We start from the raw sequence: 22,083 nt of genomic DNA on the forward strand, positions 1-22,083 counted from the left end.
TCCAACAATTCGTCTCTGGTGAAACTAATTGTAGGAAAATGACTCGAGACAGGACAAACTAACAAAAACACAAACACTACTGCAGAGCACGACACGGAGGCTGCCATCGTCATCGGCGCCATCTTGGATATATTTTTAAGTTGAATCAAATTAGCTTTATAAGTCATTTCAACTAACATCCAATGAATTGACTTAAAACATCAAGTTTTAATTTGTATAACTGATTATCTGACTAAAATAGTACCAGTGTAAGTGTAGTACCAGATGTATTTGTATCAGGGGAAAGATTACAAGTTGTATCTGAGTACAAGTACCTTGGTGTTCTGATACTTTCAAAACTATCATTTAAGTCACAGGTTAAAAAGGTTTGTAACCGGGTCAGATTTAGTTTAGCAAATTTTAGATTTATTCGTGATCAGATGTCATGTGAGACTGCCCTAATCTATTATCACTCCCTGATCATTTCTCATATCACTTATTATTTAACCACTTGGTCCCAAGCCAGCATTACAACTTTGAAGGCTACCTTGAATCATTATACAAACAATATATAAAAACCCTTGATAAGAAATCAGTTCAATTTCACCATTGTTCAATATTAAAGAAATACAACCTGCTTAGTTGGGAACATTTAATTAAATATGTACATATCCGTTTAATGTTTAAGACTTTACATAACCCGACTTCACCACTAAATCAGTTTGTGAATATTAGAATGAGTGCTCACTGATCTACTAGAGGTGGTGAAAGAGGGGATTGCATTATTCCTCTAAAAAAAAGTCAATTTAGTCAGTCAGTATTTTCAGTGAAAGCTGCTAGGGAATGGAACTCCATCCCACCAACAATTAGAAGATCACTTACTTTTCAGTCTCATGTTAAAAATTGGTTAGTGACAAATCAGCATTGTCAGCATTAGTACTGTATTCTTGACAATGTTTGTCCTCTTCTGCTGCCATCAGTCTGTTTTTGTTTTTTACTTTTTAATTGTATTTTATATATGAACGTGTATTTTATGTTATTATTCTGTGCTTCTAGTTTAAGTGTGACTTTTTAACTTTCTGTAAGGAGTCTACAGATGAAAAATAGCCATTCTTGGCTAATTCTGGCACATTTTACAGTAATGTTTATTAATGTGCATTGACCCTGTACACAAATAAACTAAACTAAAAAAATAAAAAATTATAATAACATAAAACAAATTGGTCCTACTTTATAATAAGGTTTCATGAATTAATGTATTTACTGACATGAACTAATAATAAACAATACTTATAAAGCATTCATTAATCTTAGTTCAATATTTAATATTTTAACATAGTTTTATCATGAATAAAACTGTTGACTAATTATTCATTTCCTTCGGCTTAGTCCCTTATTTATCAGGGGTCGCCACAGCCGAATGAACCGCCAACTATTCAGACATATGTATTACGCAAAGGATGCCCTTCCAGCCCCAAGCCAGTCATAGGAGTTGACCAATCAGCATCACGGAATGGAGATAAACATTTTATACATTTATTAAGATGCGTTTTAGATTACCATATAGATAAACAAATATATCTTGAGCATGATGGGTGGATTTAGTGGGTAGTGATGATGAGTAAAGGCCAATCAGGGGCCTGATTGGGGCAGAGACCTTTTACAGCTGATGCAAATTGGATTGATCATTCAGGGGTTTCCCAAAACCCTCATTAAGCTGCGGTCACACTGGGCTTTTCCTCCCATAGACTTCCATTCATACGCAGACGAATGCGTCAGACCGGAAACACAGGGTCATGCGATAAGTTTCGCAGCTCGCTGCGGTGCAATGTTCAACCTTGGTGAACTCTGACCTGCGAAATCGCATCACTTGACTGCGTGAGACCAATTGAGGATTAAAACACGACCTCTCTGGACAGAAATTTTAAATATTGAGCAATCGTTGGCTTTTTTAAATGTCTAATTATCTTGTTTAATCCCGCCCCTTTTCGCAGCACCGTACGACAGTGTGACCGTAGCTTTAGCCTCGTAAGTTTTGTTAAGAACATAGTTCAGCAATTCTGTGTTTTCCAAATCCATTGTTCCAATAAACATTTCGCAAACAGCATCGCAAACCTGTGTTGTTGAAACTTTTTTGTGGTTTTATATCATTTGCTTTTCAAGTTATTTTTAATACAGTTTAGCTCTTTCAGATTCTTCAGATTGACAAGTGCGCTCCAAAGTGCGCTCTAAAAACATTTAATATGCATTTGGTATGCAAGCAAAGTGACTTTAATGAAGCGAAAATCTATTTTATTTCCAATGCTTGTGAAAACAAAACACATAAGTTAATGGTTTTAATTTATATAAAAAATGTAGACTATCCACAGCCTATTGTTGTCTACATATATGCAACATTTCTGCAGTGGTTTGAGTATAATGTCAAAAATTGCTAAAGTAATTAATTCAAATAAAAATATTAGACTTTTGTTAAATTTAATTTCTGAAACCAAATGCAATTTTATAGACAAATAAATAATGTTTACCTCATTGTGTGCCCATATCTGCATGTTAATGTACATGATATTGTATGTGGTTTTATGTTTTGTTTACAACAGTATAATAGCCCAGTAGGCACACAACATTGTAAGATGTTAACATTAGTTTAGATTTAGGTTGTGACGTCAGCTGATCAAAATTCAACGTCTAGCCAGCATCTAAGGACAACGTTATTTTGTCCATTAACAATGTCAAATGATGTTGATATTTGGTTGATTTTAGGTTGTGTTGAAAAGTGACCAAAATCCAACGTTGAGCCAACATCTTATACCAACGTCATATTGATGTCAAATATTGACTTTTATTCGTCAGGTGTGGCAACCAAAATCCAATGTCTAATAGACATCATAGTCCATACAACGTCAAGTTGTAAAATCATTAGATGTTTATATTTAGTTGATTTTAGGATGGACGTTGGTCATTGACATCGGCCTGACATTGGGTTCTGACATCAAACCGATTTTCATTTCCAAATAAAATACAACGTCCCAACAACCTTGGGGTGCAACATCAATCTAACATCATGCTGACGTCCTGTGCCTGCTGGAAGAATAAAGCTTTTTCAATATTGTTTTTAAGAAAAAAGAACGCAGGGAAAAGTTAGACCAAGAAAAGGAAACAAGCTAATTGCTTATTACCAAAACTCATTACTCTGCTCCCTATGGGAAGGTCATTTTGCTAGTTTTACACTTAAACTAACGTGGTTTAAATGATGGATAGGGAGTCTGATACTTGTTACTTTAGTTTATTTCCCAAACAATGCATCATACTTTGATTGTTCAAACGTGAGTAACAGCACATCGATGTTTGCGGAAACGAACCCCAGATTGACAGCCTTTGCCATCCATCAATCTGAATAGACATGTCCCACACTGGCCTTATGTAGCCTAACCACTGGTGAACAGAGTAACTTGAGAATGTTGATACTGAACTCGAAATCAAATCTCTGGATAGACATTCACAACATGTCTGGCTCTCTGAAACCTAAACTTCGCAGTGCAAGAAGAGCGAGTAAACAAGATAAGAAAATCTGTTGGACTGAGGATTTAATTCCTTCACACGTTTTTCACCTAAGGAATCTCCTGAAGTTCTGGCATACTTTCTGGAAGAATACGGTAAGCTATTGGCGAAAGGTCAACGAGAAGCTGCAAGGTTAAAACTCCCTCCTCAAGGCCAAGGTATTGCGAAATCCAGCAGCAGTGACATGTAATTGGCAGGACTCACATCAACACAGGGAAGCTTTTTATTCCTGCAGGGTAATTTAACTCCTATACACACTGTCCAAGCCAACACGAGCTAGCTGAAGTGATCCACATTCTCTGGCAACATAAAATGGCGCTGGACTGCATGCTCTCAGGGAGTTGGCCGGCTGGACAGGGTCTGCTGTCTCTCGGCACATTTCCACAGTCTGAGAGATCAAACTTTCAACAATAATCCACCAGACGGGCTATTGATGTCACATCTGCGCAGCTAGAATACTAAAGAAAAGCTTTGCACAAGTAGTGTTTGAGTGTTTCCAGGCACTGGGGGTTCACAAGTTAGTGCACTCCCCACAGGCACAGGACATCAACATGACGTCATATTGATGTTGTACCCCAATGTCATGGGGATGTTGGATTTTGTTTGACATCAGGCAGATGTCAATGTCCAAAGTCCAACCTAACATCAACCAAATATCAATGTCTAATCATGTTACACCTTGACGTTGTGTGGACGTAACCACTATGACATCTATTAGACGTTGGATTTTGGTCAACACAACCTAAAATCAACCAAATATCAATGTAATTTTATGTTGTTATTGGACATCAAAATAACGCTCTCCTTAGACGCTGGCTAGACATTCAATTTTGATCACCTAACGTCATGACTTAAATCTTACCTAATATTAATGTCTTATAATGTTGTGTGCCTGCTGGGCTCTCATTGCTGGGTTGTGGCAGAAAGGGCATTCCCTGATCAAACATGTGCCAGTGTAATTGGCAGTTCATTCTGTTATGGCAACCCTAAAATGGAATGCAGCTGAAGATAGGGAAGAAGGGAATGAGCTGAAGAAAATTGTGTGCATTTGCTATAGAAAAAAATTGTGTGAGTTTGCTGTAAAAGAAAATTGTGTAAATTTAAAGACAGCAGTCTCAGCTAAATAAATTCTGTTAAACTTTGCTTTAGATAAAAAATGTATTTGATCCATCAGATGTTCGATAGCTACTTCAACTCCTGTCTGTTTCACAATGGCCTTCACAATGCAATGTCACTTACAAACTAAATTGTGTAACTGGTGCATGCTCAATAACAGACATCAGGCCACTTTTAAAAACAAAATGTAAAAATTTCCAAATTATTTTCTGTTCATGGATGTTCTTCTGAAATTGTCACACTCTAATGTGAAAACCCTTATTAAAATATTTTATATTGCATATTATTTTATTTAATTTATACTCAATAAATGAAACATTGCATGAATATTTGCTCAGTTATTTTACCTTATTTTATTGACGTTTTTTTTACTAACCATGCATATCCATGTTTTTCACAACAATATAAACTTGTATATTCATGCTACTTACATAATTTTTTACCACAATTCAGTTTGTGCTGAATACAGTGGCATCAGATTATAGCCCTTAATGCATTTCAAGAGTTCACACTTAGCTGATAATCAATAAAGCGTATTTGGCATGCTGTCCCGGGAGAGAGCCCTGAGCTCAAAATATCCTCGAGCCCGGGGCTCCCACCTGTTAGAAGGGCGAGAGGGGAGTTCGACCTCAGGTAGGTCTCGAGAGCTCCCTTGCTTGTCGCTGCGTGAGAAGTGCAAACTAGGGTTGTTTCATTGATAATTTGTTTAGTCGATTGACTATGTTTTATGTTTTTGGACGGTGGGAGGAAACCGGGGGACCTGTGGAAAACCCACGCGAACACGGGGAGAACATGCAAACTCCGCACAGAAACACCAACCAGTCCTATAGGAAGTTGGACTAGTGGTGTTCTTGCTGTGAGGCCACAGCGCTAGCCGCTGGGCTACCGTGTCGCCCCTCGGAAAAAGAGGGAGAAAGTAGGCGTGGAAGGGGGGAGCACGAAGGTACGAAGGTAACTGGAGTGAAAAACTCTAGTTATTTATAATGCGTCCGTAATCATCTAATTGGTCAGATTACGGAGCTAATGAGGAGCCAGCCGTGTTGATTATAAGCACGTGATTCTCTCGAAATTAGTTTATGAATAAACCACACTTATAGGAAACTGAGTAAAGCACAAATTAAAGGGTTAAAAATACCAAACTTTAAATCAAACATCAAATATTTTGTAAACATTACTTTGACCCAGCTTTTTAAATGCATATTCGAACTGGTGTCTGGCTATCACCATTATTGTGTTGACATGAATGGTCACATGTTAGGTTGAGTCTACCTCATCATAAACACAGCATCACGATATTTCCATCCAGCAGAAGATGCTGGAAACAACACTGTTAGGTACCAGCACACCTCTGCCAATAAACCTGACGGGTAGAGGAACTCCTGCATCATCATATTCGTTTGGCTGAGCTCCATAAGCTCCAGCTGTGTCTTTCACCTTCATAGTCCTGAGCACTCGCTGCACTTTAGCACAGAGTGTTTTTTCTGCCTCTAATGACCTGCAGTTACACACTAACTCAATCGATAACTATCACACAAGTGCAAATTAGTGTGAACCAGTATAATGAACAAAACATGGGCATGTTAACACTTGACAGTCTCAAGGTGAGAGAAAACACTGAACAATCAAATCTGAACAGTCTACTGACCGTAGTTTACTAAAGAAATACTTAAAGCAATACAGCAAAAACACAAACACACATATACGATGCCAACAAGCATAAACAAGTTCACCCCCTTTTAAAAATTTGGATTTTTATCTATTTCTTAGTGAATATATATTGCTGAATTTTGACAAAAAAGACAAACTGAATTAACAGAGAATCTACGTATATGTAAGTCACATGACGTACTTTACTTTTCCTTCCCTTTTAGTAGATTTAAGCAGTTTTAGTTTCAGAATAGATGTACAACTCTAAATCATGAAGCGAGAACAGGTCATACGCACAGAAGTATCACACAGAAAGACAGAGAGCAGTGACAATCGACAAAGGATTCCCCCAGTCTGGTCCGAGTTGTCACTGAAGCGCTTAAATGACCCCGATCCTCTTCTCATTAGTCCACTCATGAAAACTCTGTGAACCAATCGGAACACCTAGATTTTAGATGGATAGCAGACAGCAAATAAAAACAGAAAGGGGTGGAGGGACCAACAAAGCAACAACCCCAGGAACGTAACATCCCACCCCTTAAGATCAAACATTATACCCTCAAAAATAATGTTTGGGGTTAGTTATGCTCTAGAAAGTGCATCAGCGACCACATTATCCACTCCCTTCTTGTCGAATCTCAGTGTTGTTATTTTGAACCACTAAAGCCCATCGCATCAGCCTTTGATACTGGTTGTGTATTCGACACAAGAAAGTGAAAGGATTGTGGTCTGTGTGCACTATTACTGGATAGGAGGTACACCCAACATACACTTCAAAAATGTTATGATGATAGCTGAATTGCATTCAACACCTGAAAATGGCATATAGCATGGGATCCATAAAGCTTTCTGCAAATTATAATTTGATTTAATGTTTTCTGCAAAATTATTCATTAGGGTGTACTCATTTTTGCACCACAATCTTATCTTATTTTATAAGTATAGTTTAATTTTTTGCTCTTGGTACTAACTTATCTTCTGTAAAACCACTAAACCAGATTTGCCCAATATCTCACTGCATATGATTGCTTAGAAAGTATTATTTAAGTGCAAGGTAAATCTTTTTCTGAAAAATTGTGTGAGGTCAAGGTGTGGGTTCTGGATTCTATACATACAAAGGTAGTCAAGCAAAGCGAAATGTGTTTAATAACCATTCATTATGCTCCATTATCCATTTTTAGCTATTATGACAATTACACATTCATTAAACATGAAGATAATTTTCCTTCAATCCATCAGATTAAGGAAGAAAAAAACTTTTCTGTATTATTTGTTATGTTTTTAAATGAAAAGTTTTGTGTGAAGAGAGCGTAAGAAGTTAAAAACTAAATAAGCAGTTAGAAGGACGAGTGTTCTTGTACCATGTGAAATTTTCACTACATATCAGCTGCAGGCCTTAAAAAAGGGATCACAAAACAGAAACAGAATACTCACATCACTATTAACATATTGTCAAAATGACATAATGTACATTGGGTTCAAATTACTTATATGACCTAAAGTAAAATGCTGGACAACAATACTGTGATACCAGTTGTTTAGGTTTTTGAAAGAAAAAAAAAGCACTGTGCATAAATGTGCATTAAATACTTATCTTCAGCAGTTTACATGTGTTTGTTGCCTCATTACAAACATATTTGGCAAATTTCACAAAATACATGTTAAACTAACAAAAGATGAAGTTAAACAAACCTTATGCCTCTTTAGGGGGGAATTGAATACATTTATAATCCGTATATCCTGCATTTTGTGTTCTGACGAACTACAATCTGTGGTCATGCATGGCTGCCTGTTTCACAAAACTGCTACTTTTTCTTAAAGCCTCTCCCATTTTCATAATAAGAGTTCCACATACATAGTAAGTATAAAACAAGCTGAGATAAAAATAAATAATGAGGGAAAAATTATTAATGCTATCTCACTAGGAAGCGTTGTAGCCAATGAGGAGTGTAGACATGAGAACTAAGAAACAATGTGGTTTGAGACTCATGGTTTGTCATTTTCATGTGTTGAATGCGATTCAGCTATCATCATAACAATTTGAAGTGTATGTTGGGTGTACCGCCTATCCAGTAATAGTGCACACAGACCACAATCCTTTCACTTTCTTGTGTCGAATACACAACCAGTATCAAAGGCTGATGCGATGGGCTTTAGTGGTTCAAAATTACAAAACTGAGATTCGACACAAGAAGGGAGTGAATAATGTGGTCGCTGATGCACTTTCTAGAGCATAACTAACCCCAAACATTATTTTTGAGGGTATAATGTTTGATCTTAAGGGGTGGGATGTTACGTTCCTGGGGTTGTTGCTTTGTTGGTCCCTCCACCCCTTTCTGTTTTTATTTGCTGTCTGCTATCCATCTAAAATCTAGGTGTTCCGATTGGTTCACAGAGTTTTCATGAGTGGACTAATGAGAAGAGGATCGGGGTCATTTAAGCTCTTCAGTGACAACTCGGACCAGACTGGGCGAATCCTTTGTCGACTGTCACTGCTCTCTGTCTTTCTGTGTGATACTTCTGTGCGTATGACCTGTTCTCGCTTCATGATTTAGAGTTGTACATCTATTCTGAAACTAAAACTGCTTAAATCTACTAAAAGGGAAGGAGAAGTAAAGTACGTCATGTGACTTACATATACGTAGATGATTCTCTGTTAATCTATTAGGTTATTATTTACTGTGACCTTTTATGTGAAGCTGCTTTGACACAATCTACATTGTATAAGCGCTATACAAATAAAGGTGAATTGAATTGAATTGAATTGAATTGAAGTTAAAAGCGGATGCTAACCTCTGTATGTTTTTTCCAGCGAGTGTAGTTTTAGTGATGGGTGTGTGACGCCAAAGATATATATTTTTTTCTATTTTCAACTTTCTCTTTAGGTATTTTGAGGTGGGGAGGGTTTAGTTAGCGGATATTTCAATTGTTATTTTCTTTGATTTGATTTCTTTTATTTTCCTTCCCTCTATCAAGTTTCAATTAGCTTATTTTGCATTTATTGTAAACATTTGTAAATTTACTTTGGGTGACTAAGTATTCTTATTTATTCTTTCTTATCTCTGTTGTAAATAAAGCGAACCACTTTTTTGCCACGTCTGTGTGGAGTCATAGCAGCTAACATCTCAAAGGGAATTTAAAAGATATTGGGTTGTCATAATTATGTTTAGCCCTTTTCATCCTCCAAACTAGGGGTGGGCGACCTAAAATTAATATCACGGTATTTTTCATCTTTTGAACGGTGACGGTATAATATCATGGTATTACTTTCAATAGCAAAATAATATACATCTCAAGGAAGAACGGACATAAGAAAGTCTCACTTCTATCACTCTTTAAAAGTTTTGGTTTGGGTCATTGTAAATGCTCAGTCTCGTTATGAGCTGATCTTCATTTCTCTGTGTTGGTGGAATAAAGCAGGCGAGTCAGCCGCACCAATTTATGAGCAGACAGAGCAGGATTCTCGCGATGACCACCAGCGCAATTCCGCTCTTTGTTATGAGCCGTAGTTTCAGTGTAAACTTAGTAAAGGTGAGTTTCTTTAGCGATGATGTGTACAGTGTTAGATTTTATATTTAGCGGACATTTGCGCTGAACACGCGGTGAATGCAACGTATCGAGATTCGGGCACCTTCTCCGAAAACACTCGATTGATCTCAGCTGGCGGATCAACATTTACCTCATGTCATGATCGCTGTCATCTGCGCCATTAATAATATTATAACTTTAGGTGAGGTTTGCAAACCTGTGCACTTTTCACTCTTCAGCCGTTTGCATTTCCTGCAGTAACAAAAGCTCCTTGTCATCTGACAGCGGGAAGCGTTGAGTGACTGACAGCTAATATGAACCAATACAGCGGCAGTGTAGAGCGATTCAGCAAGTTTTTAGAGAAAATCAAATCAAATTGCACTACAACCATTATATTCAGACACACAAATGCTCCCAAATATATTATGAGGGCGCATAGATTAAATTTCGGGCGCTCATGCGACCAAAATGGTTGCAATTTCGAGCCCTGTAGTATAAGGACATGTATTCAGACCACAACTGAACGTTTGAAGAAAATTGAATGCCTTATTATTTAGAATTAGCTATTATTGATGTAAATGCAGCCGTTCAAGGCGCATAATTGATTTATGACGGTATTGACGGTATTAGAAAATCCATGTCGTGGCGCAATGTCATACCAGTGATGACTATGACATCGGTGTACCGCCCACCCCTACTCCAAACCACACGGGGCTTAACACTAGGTATATCCAGGTTTTCATTCTATGACACATAAAATATATTTAAGATGTAATTAAATTTCTGTGATGGAAGTTCAATTTAAAGTATTTTTAATCTAGTCTTCAGAGTCACATGACCATTAAAAAAAATAAGATTTTGATTTGGTCTTTTAGTAACATTTCTCATTATTATAATATGATTATAGATTTAATATTTAACACATTATAAATCCAACAGGCAGTTCTATACATTCGTTAATTTTTTTTTTTTTCGGCTTAGTCCCTTTATTAATCCGGAGTCGCCAACGAACCGCCAACATATCAAGCATTTGCTTTACGCAGTGGATGCCCTTCCAGCCGCAACCCATCACTGGGAAACATCCATACACACTCATTCACACACATACACTATGGACATTTAGCCTACTCAATTCACCTATACCACATGTCTTTAGACTTGTGGGGGAAACCAGAGCACCCGAAGGAAACCCACGCGAAAGCGGGGAGAACATGCAAACTCCAGACAGAAACACCAACTGACCCAGCCGAGGCTCGAACCAGCGACCTTCTAACTGTGAGGCGAAGATAGTTCTATACACTATCTGAATTTCAACATTACCCTCAACAAAACCTTTTTTCATTCCTTTTTATGTATGAATGATATTTCCAATTGAAGACATCCCCAACTGTGAAGAAAACAATAAAACAAACATCCCACACAGACACAATCACGAGCCATCTAATCCTTACAGATCACTGGTAAACACACAGATTACATAGACCTACAAATCTACCATTATTTGAACCACAGTCTCCAATCATGCACCACACACACACACACACCGGTTCCGGATCCTGTTTGATTACACTCACACAGCTGAAGCTGCTCAAAGACTGGTTAGTTGGACTATTTATACACCACACTAACACACAGACTTTGCTGAGTCTTGTTATACTTATTGTGAACATTATGATGTGGTTTCCTTGCCTTGCTTTATTTTGACCCTCGCTTTGTTTTGTTTGTTTATGTTGTTTGCTGCCTGCCTGTACTCACCATCTGTCTGCTTATTGAACAAGACTTTGGATTGCCCATATACATCTGTTTGCTCCTGTGCTGACTGTTGGTTGCCTGATCATTCTCTGCATAATAAACCCTGCATTTGGATCTGCACCTCTGTTGTCAACGTCCCACTTAACATTACACACACACATTCACATATCATTAAACCTTTCAGAAATAATTATTCAGTAGCATCCTGCCTTCACTTGCAAGATACATTTTAAGAGTTTAAGCTTAAAAAAAAGGTAGTAACTAATCATTATGCCATAACATCTTCCCTTTATCTGCAAGATACAATAATACTAATGAAATCTGAGTGATTCTCTTCTGATCATAATCCAGAGTGACAGATGGGATTACAGCATAATGTGTTCCCAATGAAAATGTCAGTGAAAGATGAAAAACCATATTTGTCATTTCAAAACATCCATGGTCTCAGTGCAGCATTTTTGAGTTATTTGTGTTAGATTATGAATATGAGGACTCTGCGGTTCTATTTCCCTCATGAGCACTATATTAAAAGGGGAACTAAATAAAGTGTGCCATTTATTAATTCAGCTGAATCCTCCAGGATCTGAAGAGTTGTTATATAAAGTCAATGTGTGCTCAGTTGCAGTGGGAAACAGTTTAAAACGAGAAACTTGATGTAGCCTTGAGCCCACAAACACTTTGTGCTCTGTCCTTGAGTAGGAAACAATTTAATCTTCTGTGTTAAACCAGACTGGCATGATTTCATTTAACTGTGAAATATGGTTTTGGGAGGTTTCAACAACTGAAATGACAACTAAACTAAAGTAAACAAATGAAACCCATTAAAGCAGGATCATGCATTGAGGGGACCATTCAGTAATTAGAAATCTGTTCTAAATTTCACTATTCAAATTTCACTACACTAATTTAACCTTTTAAAAATGTGTTGTTGTTAGGAGGACACAGTTTTACATGGTAAATGTTTAGACTTAAAACTAAGCAATGACAATAATAATTAATAATTCCTTACATTTATATAGCGCTTTGAGTGTCTAGAAAAGCGCTATATAAATGTAAAGAATTGTTAACAATTATTGTCATTGCTTAATTTTTCCTCATCCACCACCAGTGTGCCGCATCCATCTGGATGATGCGACGGCAGCCATATTGCGCCAGACCGCACACCACACACCTGCCGATTGGTGGAGAGGAGACAGAGTAATTAAGCCAATTATGATATGGGGATGGTTAGGAGGCCATGATGGACAGAGGCCAGTGAGCAAATTTGGCCAGGATGCTGGGGTTAAACCCCTACTCTTTTTCAAAGGGCATCTTGGGATTTTTACGGCAGCAGAGAGTCGGGACCTCGGTTTAACGTCTCATCCAAAAGACTATGCTGACTGAGCAGTATAGAGTCACTATTCTGGGGCAGTAGGACCCACACAGACCGCAGGTTGAGCCCCCCCTGCTGGCCTCACTAACACCACCTCCGGCAGCAACCTAGCTTTCCCATGTGGTCTCCCTTCCAAGTATTGACCAAGCTTCAGTGGGCGACCATGTGAGAGTTGCAGAGAGCTGGCTGCCAACACAATTACTGTAAAATTACTGTAATTACAAATTACTGTAAAATAATCAGTAATAGCAATATTTCACACTAGCAATGATGTGTCGTGTTTGTACCAACGCAGGTTCATTATTGATACATAACCCAGCATACATTTCTGGACAGGGCAAAATAACTTCCAAGGAGATACATTTATTTTAGTTTTTGTTTTCGTAAATCCACCAGAGGCTGCTGTGTGTGCTTTTTCAGATATCAAATTTCTCTCGCGAGTGCAATTCGCGCTTGCTCTTTTCACGTAAATCCACCAGAGGCCGCTGTCGACTGACTGACTGACCAACCGACTTATTGTTTTTGTTTTATCTGCTTTCTGGAACCGTTCTTCGCTGGGTTTAAACCCCGTCATGGCAGTCAACTCCTCTCTGAGTCTTAAGTCTGCCGACGTATGCAGCGAACAACTGAGCAAACTAGTAACAGAGCCAACCATCCACATGGAGGTAAGCGGTGAGCTGGTAGCATAAAAAGAAACAGAAGCCATCAGAGGTAAGATGATCACACAAAATGTATATTTGCTCTTAAAAACACAAGATGTTTAATGATTACAAATAGTACTGCATAATGTATAACACAGTGAATAAACCAGAGAACATCAGGTCGCCAACAAGAAGTATATGATAATAAGGTGAGTGTCATCTACAAAACAACGCAGGCTCTCTTATGAGTTGCTTTGGATAATATTGAATGCTAAATACAAATAGTAGTTCAAAACAGCTTGAACTAATAAAAAAGCAGGAAGGAATAAAAGGTTCTTGCAATCCTCATGATCATTTGCCACAAGTTTACTGCCAATCACAAATAACAAGCTAATTGGCAATTTAAAGAATGTAATGTAAATCAACATTGTTTACATAGGTCTTTATTAGTGAATGTATCTCTCTCACATGTCCCACATTGTTCATCAAACCCACATCTATAGAACAGTAACCAAGTGGTGGGTGGGTTTATTGTATTGTACATTTATTATGACAAAACACGTGTAGTATTGGGCATGTCACTTTAAGAAAATATTTAATTATAGTTACTTTTCATAAATAGTAACTGAGTTAATACAACCCAAAATCAGAAAAAGCTGGGACAGTACAGAAAATGCAAATAAAAAATTTGTCATTTCTAAATTTACCTTGACTTTTAAGGTATTTCATTGCAGACAACACAACTAACATTAAATGTGTTCCTCGTGATTTTTATTTTTTGAGAATTGTTGGTTTTCACCTTTATTGATAGGACAGTGGACATTTACAGACAGGAACGTATGGGGAGCAGAGAGAGGGGAAGGACCTTAAGCCAGGAATCGAACTTGAGTCGCCGCGAGCACCTGGGTGCTATATGTCGACGCACTAACCACTAGGCTATTGGTACGACGCACAGTACAGTTTTAACTGGCATTTGTGGATGTAACTACATATTGTGGTACTTGACAAAGGTTTGCCAAAGTCATCCTGAGTCTATGTAATGATATCGCTTATAGACCATTTTGAGGGATGTAAACAATAACAATGGTCATATTTCCTGTTTTGCATTTTAATTTTCCAAAGCTTCTAAGAGTCCAAAAAGTTTCACATATTGATAAATAATGTTACGATAGCTGTTATAACATCAAGTTATGATTGAATTGCCTCTTGTTACAGATATGAAATAGTTTGACAACAAGCAGGAAATGTTCATGGGCCAATGACATCACCACATTGAAATGGTCTATACTGTAGATGAACGACGATTCTTGATGCAGTGCTGCCTGAGGGATTGGAAATCACAGTTGTTCAACTTAGGCTTGCGCCCTTGTCCTTTACACGCCGAAATTCTTCCAGATTCTTTATACCTTTTAATTAAGTTACAATCATAATTGCATGATTACAATCACCTGTTGACATCACCTGTTTCAAATCACATCATTATTTAACCAATTTACCTGGTTACTACACCTAAATTGCTCCAGTCCCAACTTTTTTGGAATGTGTTACAGGTCTGAATGACAGGAAAGGATGTATATTTACAAATGAAATTTTGTTGACCAGACAAAACATGAAATATTTTGTGTGTTGATATTGTCTGCAGTGAAATGTAAGTCAAAGTAAATTTGGAAATCATTACTTTTAATTTTACTTTTCCAATTTTATTTGTGTTTTCCATACTGTCCCAACTTTTTCTGATTTAGGGTTGTAATTGATTTAAATCCTTATAAAAATAACTAATTATCATGAAAAGTAACTATTGTGTTTATTATGATAAGGACACTAAAATGAATATTTTTTTATTATAAAACACCTATGAAATGTAATGTATACAATAACAACAAAACATAATAAACGGGTTAGAACTTAATAATATTGATTTATATATTAATATTTATTGCACTGAACAGAACTGGCCAACAAATAAGTCTAAAAATATATTATGTTTTTTTAAGAAATGTAACATTGTCCCACCCCCAACACACACACACCAATCATCGTAGGCGATATCCCCCACTCCGGTTTCAGTGAGTTCACTTATAATAAATGATACAGTATGTCAAATATATAACACCACATTATATTGTCAGTAATACTACTGAGGTTGTAACATGGGAAACATTTGTTTAATTACTTGTTACTGGAAAAAGTAACTCTGTTAGTAATGCTGTTTATTTATAACACTGTTATTCCTATCACTGTACACTATTCACTCCACTTTTTTACTGTTTAAATTGTCCCTAAATACCAAAGAAACTTGCATCACAATCAATGTTTTTGAATTAGACAGCACAGAACCTTGTGAACATTTCCAAGCATATAAGTGTGTTCGTACAGCATATGTCTGCAGTATGTGAAATCATATCACTTGCCAAACATACTAAATATATGTGACTCTTCATGTTTCAGATGATCTCTGGTGCTATAAGGACACAAAAAAGAGAAATAACACGGGCTGCCTCAACACACACACACACGCACACACACACACACACACACACACACACACACACACACACACACACACACACACACACACACACACACACACACACACACACACACACACTCACTTACAAAATTTACAGGAAATCACAGACTTTCTAAGAATTCAAATCAAACCATTTCAACATATTCCCTGGATGAAGTATCAGGATTCAAGAATTTCCTATCGGGTGTGTGTTTGTGTGTGTGTGTGCGTGCATGCGTGCGTGTGTGTGCAGTTGCAGAGTGTGTTAATAATAAAAAAAGCAGGGGATTCAGATGAACAAAAGGCAGCTGTATTAGGGTGTTTTTAGTAGGGTGTAGGTCACAGGTTTTACAAGTAAACACATACGGCACACACATGCACACACAAAACATATATATTAAGTAGTCATAAATAACTGATATTTGATATGCAATGCTTTGATAATATCAAGTTTGAGCATGTTTTGAACTGATATTCAAAATTTAATGCATATAAAATATACACATGTGCAGTTGTGGCATTTGTTTCTGTTCAATGCAAAAGGAAAAAGTTGTATGTATTAAAGAAATTTAAATGTATATATATATATATATATATATATATATATATATATTATTAATATGATATGTATTAAAAGTGCCTCTACGGTACCCATAAAAATATGTTTGCTTTCTATTAAAAATTCTGAAAAAATACACTTGCACTATATACATTTCTATGCATATAAATGAGTATTGTGATTAAATAATATATTCCACTGTTTGAGCTCACATGTTTGGAATGAATGTTGGGCGTGCTCAGTCCAGCCTTTATGGAGCAATGAAATCCCCACTGCGCAGAATAACATTAGCATGTTGTCATGGTGTGCATGAAACAAATACAGGCAATTTTATGATAAGCGAGTTCCCCCACGTGTCTCTGTCCTTCTCCAGACCTCCATATGAAGGCTCCAAAACATCTTCGGATGATGCATCTGGTTTGTTTGATGTTTTACATAACAAATGAGATGAAGGTGGTGTGACAGCGTACTGAGTGTCGGAAAGACACACACACACTCACACACGCTTCCTGTAAAAACAACAGCCGCCCACAAAGCCAGAGTGACTCCCATAAAACCAGCGAGGTTTTTGTGCTCGTAATGGTGAGTTCAAGAAATGGTGTATGATTAAAAATATATGTGCAAGCTTCAAGCTGTAATTAAAAGGCATTGGTGTCTATGAATAAAGACATTCTCTGCTGATCATGTGATCCATCAATCCACCTATTATGGGATATTTCAATTGGAAAGATGCACATAATCAAACGAATTAAAGGGGACTTATTACGCCCCGTTTTACAAGTTACCCCACAAACAATGCTTGATAACTCTTTGAAACTGCCCCTTTTAGGCTTTGATCCAAATTGTGTCCCTTTTGGTGGCTGTTGCTTTAAATTCAAATGAGATTCTGCTCCCAGCACTCTTCTTTAAAAGAAGGCGGAGCTACAAATGCCTGCATGTCAGAATAGTGCAGCGATTCTCAATCTCAGGCTGTTTCTCAATTCCAAGAATGCAGAGAATGGATTCGTGTTCTTGTGGAGACCAGTCTTGCCACGTTACCTCAGAAGAACAAACTCAGGAGACCGCGAGACCAGAGAACGTGTCCTGTTAGAAATGAGATGCTGCATTCTTCCTGATGGTCACATGACCTTCACGCATTTTTGACTGAAAATTACTTAAACATTACAGCATTCATAAAACGATTTATTGTTATCTACCTTCTCAGAATATTTACTATAAATAAAGACCTTGCAATATATACGTTGCATAATACAAACAAAACTAATTTTAATATGAATTTCAGCAAATAGACACCATTAATATATGCTTTTATAAAGATTTTCATGGTAATGTTTACTTTCATCGTCTCGTTTAGGAAAACTCCCGAGATAAATAAGTTACATCTACGAACTTTAATAATAAATCTATTAAAAAAATTCTTTATTCAGCCGCAATGACTTCAATGACTATCAAGAACACATCTAGGAACTTTCCAGCATCCTCCATTCTTGTGGTCTTGAGTTTTGGAACTAAACTTTGGTGGCTGATGATGACATTACACCAGAAAACGGGGACACAAAAACACTGAAGAACGCATATTGAGAAAAAGCCTCAGTCCTAGAGGTCTGGTGTCCTGCAGATTTCACCTGCAACCCCAATCAGACACACCTGGGCTAGCTAACCTAGCTCTTACTAGGCTTTCTAGAAACATCCTTGCAGGTCTGATGAGGCAAGTTAGAGCTAAAATCTGCAGGACACCAGCCCTCCAGGACTGAGTTTGAGAATCGCTGGCATGGTAGCAGATTCAAGAACAAGACTAACATCCTATGCTAATGAGGGAGAGTCCATCACTAATGGGCGGGGCTTTCCCCCTCCGTACAAAGAGAGAATATCATTCAGAGTGTTTATGCAGACTCTTTAGAATTTTTACCACATGAATTAAAACCACAAACTGTTGCCACAAAACGGTGTTTGTAAACGGTGTTTACCCCTTATAAAAGTGATTTTTGCATGATAGGTCCTCTTTAAACAGGAAAGATGCACATAATTTGTCTTATTTAAAGATGAGGGTGCCATGGAGAACTAAGTGTTATTTTCATATTGAAAATGATTGCTGCTAGGTTTGTTTTTTTTTTGTTATTATTATTTTTGTAATTATGAAAAATCATTATCTATTAACACATTTAGCAAAACACAGAAATATTTCTACTTTCCACTTAAACCTTTGTATTTGGAAATCCTTTAGAAACTATTTTAATATGCAGATTTGTTTCTCAAAAACATTTCTTAATAACATCAGTGTTGAAGACTGAGAACAATGTGTTTAATGCTTCAACGATGCTTCGCAATATTTATGTGGAAAATGCAAAGCATTTATTTGAAATAAAAATGTTTAATAAGATTATAAATGTCAGTTTTGTGTTAGAATATTCCTATAACCAGTGATGGACAGTATTTATGATACAAATTCGTATTTTAAATACAAAATAGTATTTTGTAGTTTGTATTTGATAGGGTTTCTGAAAATGGTTAATTTTTGGCCCAAAATACTTTAGTGTCATGTATTTTTAGAATACTGTTAAATACTTTGTAAGAAATCTACATCAAGACATCATATAAATGCACCCTCTGATTGGTGCTTTGGGTGTAATTGAAAAAAACTTAGGAGAAAGAGTATACTCTACAGATAATAGTAGTTTTGGATGGATTGCTGATGCCAAATGTTTGTCGTTAAACAAACAACATAAAAATAAGTCCTACATTGGCAATTCCTACAATACTTCATTGGCTGTTTCAAATGCCAGTAGATCCACTGTATAGTTAATAAAGAGGAAAGATGTAAGCCTTAAAATGTCACAACATATGAAACACAAATATTTAATAATCAAAAACTCCTAATACAGTTTTTATATTGAGTACTGAAGAGTCCAACACCAAAAAAAAGATTTCAGAAAAATTCTGTGAACAAAAAAAAATTAAATTAACTCTTTATTTAATAGCCTTTTAAAATATTAAGAGGTTGAATGATCATTGTACAGAGATGATAGCAATTTTACTGGCCACATTTGCTATCAACATTGTTTACGTCACTGAGTCAGTTTAATGGGGAAGGGATTGACCGAATAGGTCTAATGGATGGAAGATTTGCAAAGAAATGTCATGCTCCTTTGTCAAAGTATTTTGTAGTATTTTTAAAATACAAAATACTGCTGCTGTATTTTTTATTTTTTTTTTTTGTTTATTTTGATAAACCAAAAATTAAGGTTTTTGATATTTTATTTTAAAATACATTTCAATGTATTTTTGCCCAATCCTGCCTTAAACATTTGTATAAATTATTGATTTTTTAAAGAAAAAATGTCTTACTGACCTCAAACAGTTACCTCTTACTAGGAAAGATTCATCTTTGGCCCTATACAGTGTAAAAAATTATTTAAAATTTTTATTTAAATAAATATTTAATTTATTTATACTGTTCTCTTGGTTTGCTTGGGGTCTGAAAAAAAATATATATATATTAATTATATTTAGACATTTATTCCTGGTTTGCTAAGTGTTCAAATATGCAATTTCTAATGTAAAAACTAAGCATACAAAAAAAAAGCTTTGAGTTTCCTTATTACAGTCTCATTTTATGACATCACATCCAATATATTTGGCCCATTTTGGCCCGTTGACCTTTCTGCTTTTTTTTTAACTAGCCCTAAAAGTCTGGATTAAAGCCATAATCACTCATCAATAGCTAAAAACATGACACTTATTTTAACAAAAAGCACTAAGAGTGGAAACTTATCAACAAAAACAACAGCAGCAACTGTAATTAGACAAATGGCGTGCAGGAATCAAACTGTCTGATGCTCAAGGGTAAGAATAAACGTGCTAAACTCTATTAAGAAGCTCACATTGTCTGAACCCCCAAGATCGCCTAGCAACCGCTATCTGTGTTCACAACATCATCAAGCTGAAAACAGCCGGTGCTGGGAGAAATGGTCTAGCACATGCATAAGCACACATGCAAACACCCATACACTGACAGACAAAACAGGAAACCCCTGTCATCCAAGTGTTTGGATTAAGTAGAACAATCCTTAATGAAATCAGATCGCAAACAAATGAAACGCAGTCACCTTAACAAACTTCCTTTCTCTATGGTCACACAAATATGCACCTCACCCTCTCCATTCAGACATAATGACTGAGTTTGTTGACGTGAAATGCTGCACAATAAAACACCGTGACGTTTTCATCACATCTGTTTTGTGTTCAGGTTCGAGAATTTGCCTCTTGAGACTCCTTTAGTGTAAAAGCCATTATGTAACTGTCTGAAAACTGTCGCATAATAATAGTCCGTATGAATGGAGTGTGTGTCAAGACCGATGTGTTACCTTTGCAAACAAAGCACTTGATGTGGAAGTGTTTGTTCTGCACCCGGAGCACCTCTCCTTTGCAGGGTTTGCCACAGTTTTGACAGGGGACGGGGCCACTCTGCCGCGCGCCCTTCTGCTGCTCCAGGGGACTGTGGACAGCCTGCTGGTGAAACGCTGTGGAGACACAATGACAGGCAACATTTGGTTTTTAATATTCCCAGATACAGTACACAAACTGACAGGTATAAAATTAGTCTAATTTATCACACCTACAGTTATCTTGATATTAGCTACATGTCTAAAAAAGTCTTTGGTGGATATTGTTGAAACTGGCATAGTCTATACTACAGAGAAATGGTAATAGTAGTCTTCTTGTACAATATTCTACAATTTGACACTGACTTGTTTTGTTTTATTCTCTATTGTAATGAATATATGTGTGAATTTGTGAGTTTTTTGCATGTTACTACAAAAACCAAATTTTGAATCTTTCTCTATCACACACACAAACACAGACACACACACACACACACACACTTAGCAGATCTTATATACCAATTGCAATTTGGCCACATAAAACTTTGGGTTTTGAAGTAAAATCCAACCAAAATGCGCTACAAATTCAAAATACACCACAGCAAAGTACTATGCAGGGTAACCTCACTTCTCTGACCACTAAAGGTGCTCTAGCAACAGAGCAACCACCTACCATGCAAAGAATCGCCGGTTTGATCCCAGCTCAGATCGGGTTGGGTTCAGTAGGACCAGTGGGTTAAACTTGGGGGCTCTTCCGGGATGGCAGTGAGGTTTAGAGGAGTGAGTGTATCCTAAATATTTGGCTGTCGTGATTACATTTCAATTTGGCTGTCATGATTACATTTCAAAAAGAATAATGTGTCATTGCATTACATTTAGATTTGCACATATTGCTTCAGATTAAGGATCTCTGTTTACATTTATTGCAGCACTGAACATTTTAACCAAACACACATTTCTGTTGAGCTTATGAATGCATTAGCCAATCAGAGGTGTTAGGATTAGACACCAGTGGTCACTGAATACAATTTTTTAAAAGT

The 22,083-nt window shown here is 36.8% G+C and overlaps 1 protein-coding gene across 4 annotated transcripts in view; it reads right to left on the reverse strand.

Moving 5' to 3' along the window:
• The window catches only part of ablim2 (actin binding LIM protein family, member 2), a 116,644-nt gene that overhangs the window by 76,130 nt on the left and 18,431 nt on the right, over positions 1-22,083 (reverse strand). For all 4 annotated transcript variants that reach the window (XM_056469278.1, XM_056469277.1, XM_056469276.1 and 1 more), the window contains exon 2: positions 21,026-21,181. In XM_056469278.1, the coding sequence (XP_056325253.1) occupies positions 21,026-21,181 (156 nt within the window). The remainder of the gene's footprint in view (positions 1-21,025; positions 21,182-22,083) is intronic.

The sequence above is a fragment of the Danio aesculapii genome, chromosome 12 (assembly GCF_903798145.1).
Source record: "Danio aesculapii chromosome 12, fDanAes4.1, whole genome shotgun sequence".
Classification (NCBI taxonomy): Eukaryota; Metazoa; Chordata; class Actinopteri; order Cypriniformes; family Danionidae; genus Danio; species Danio aesculapii.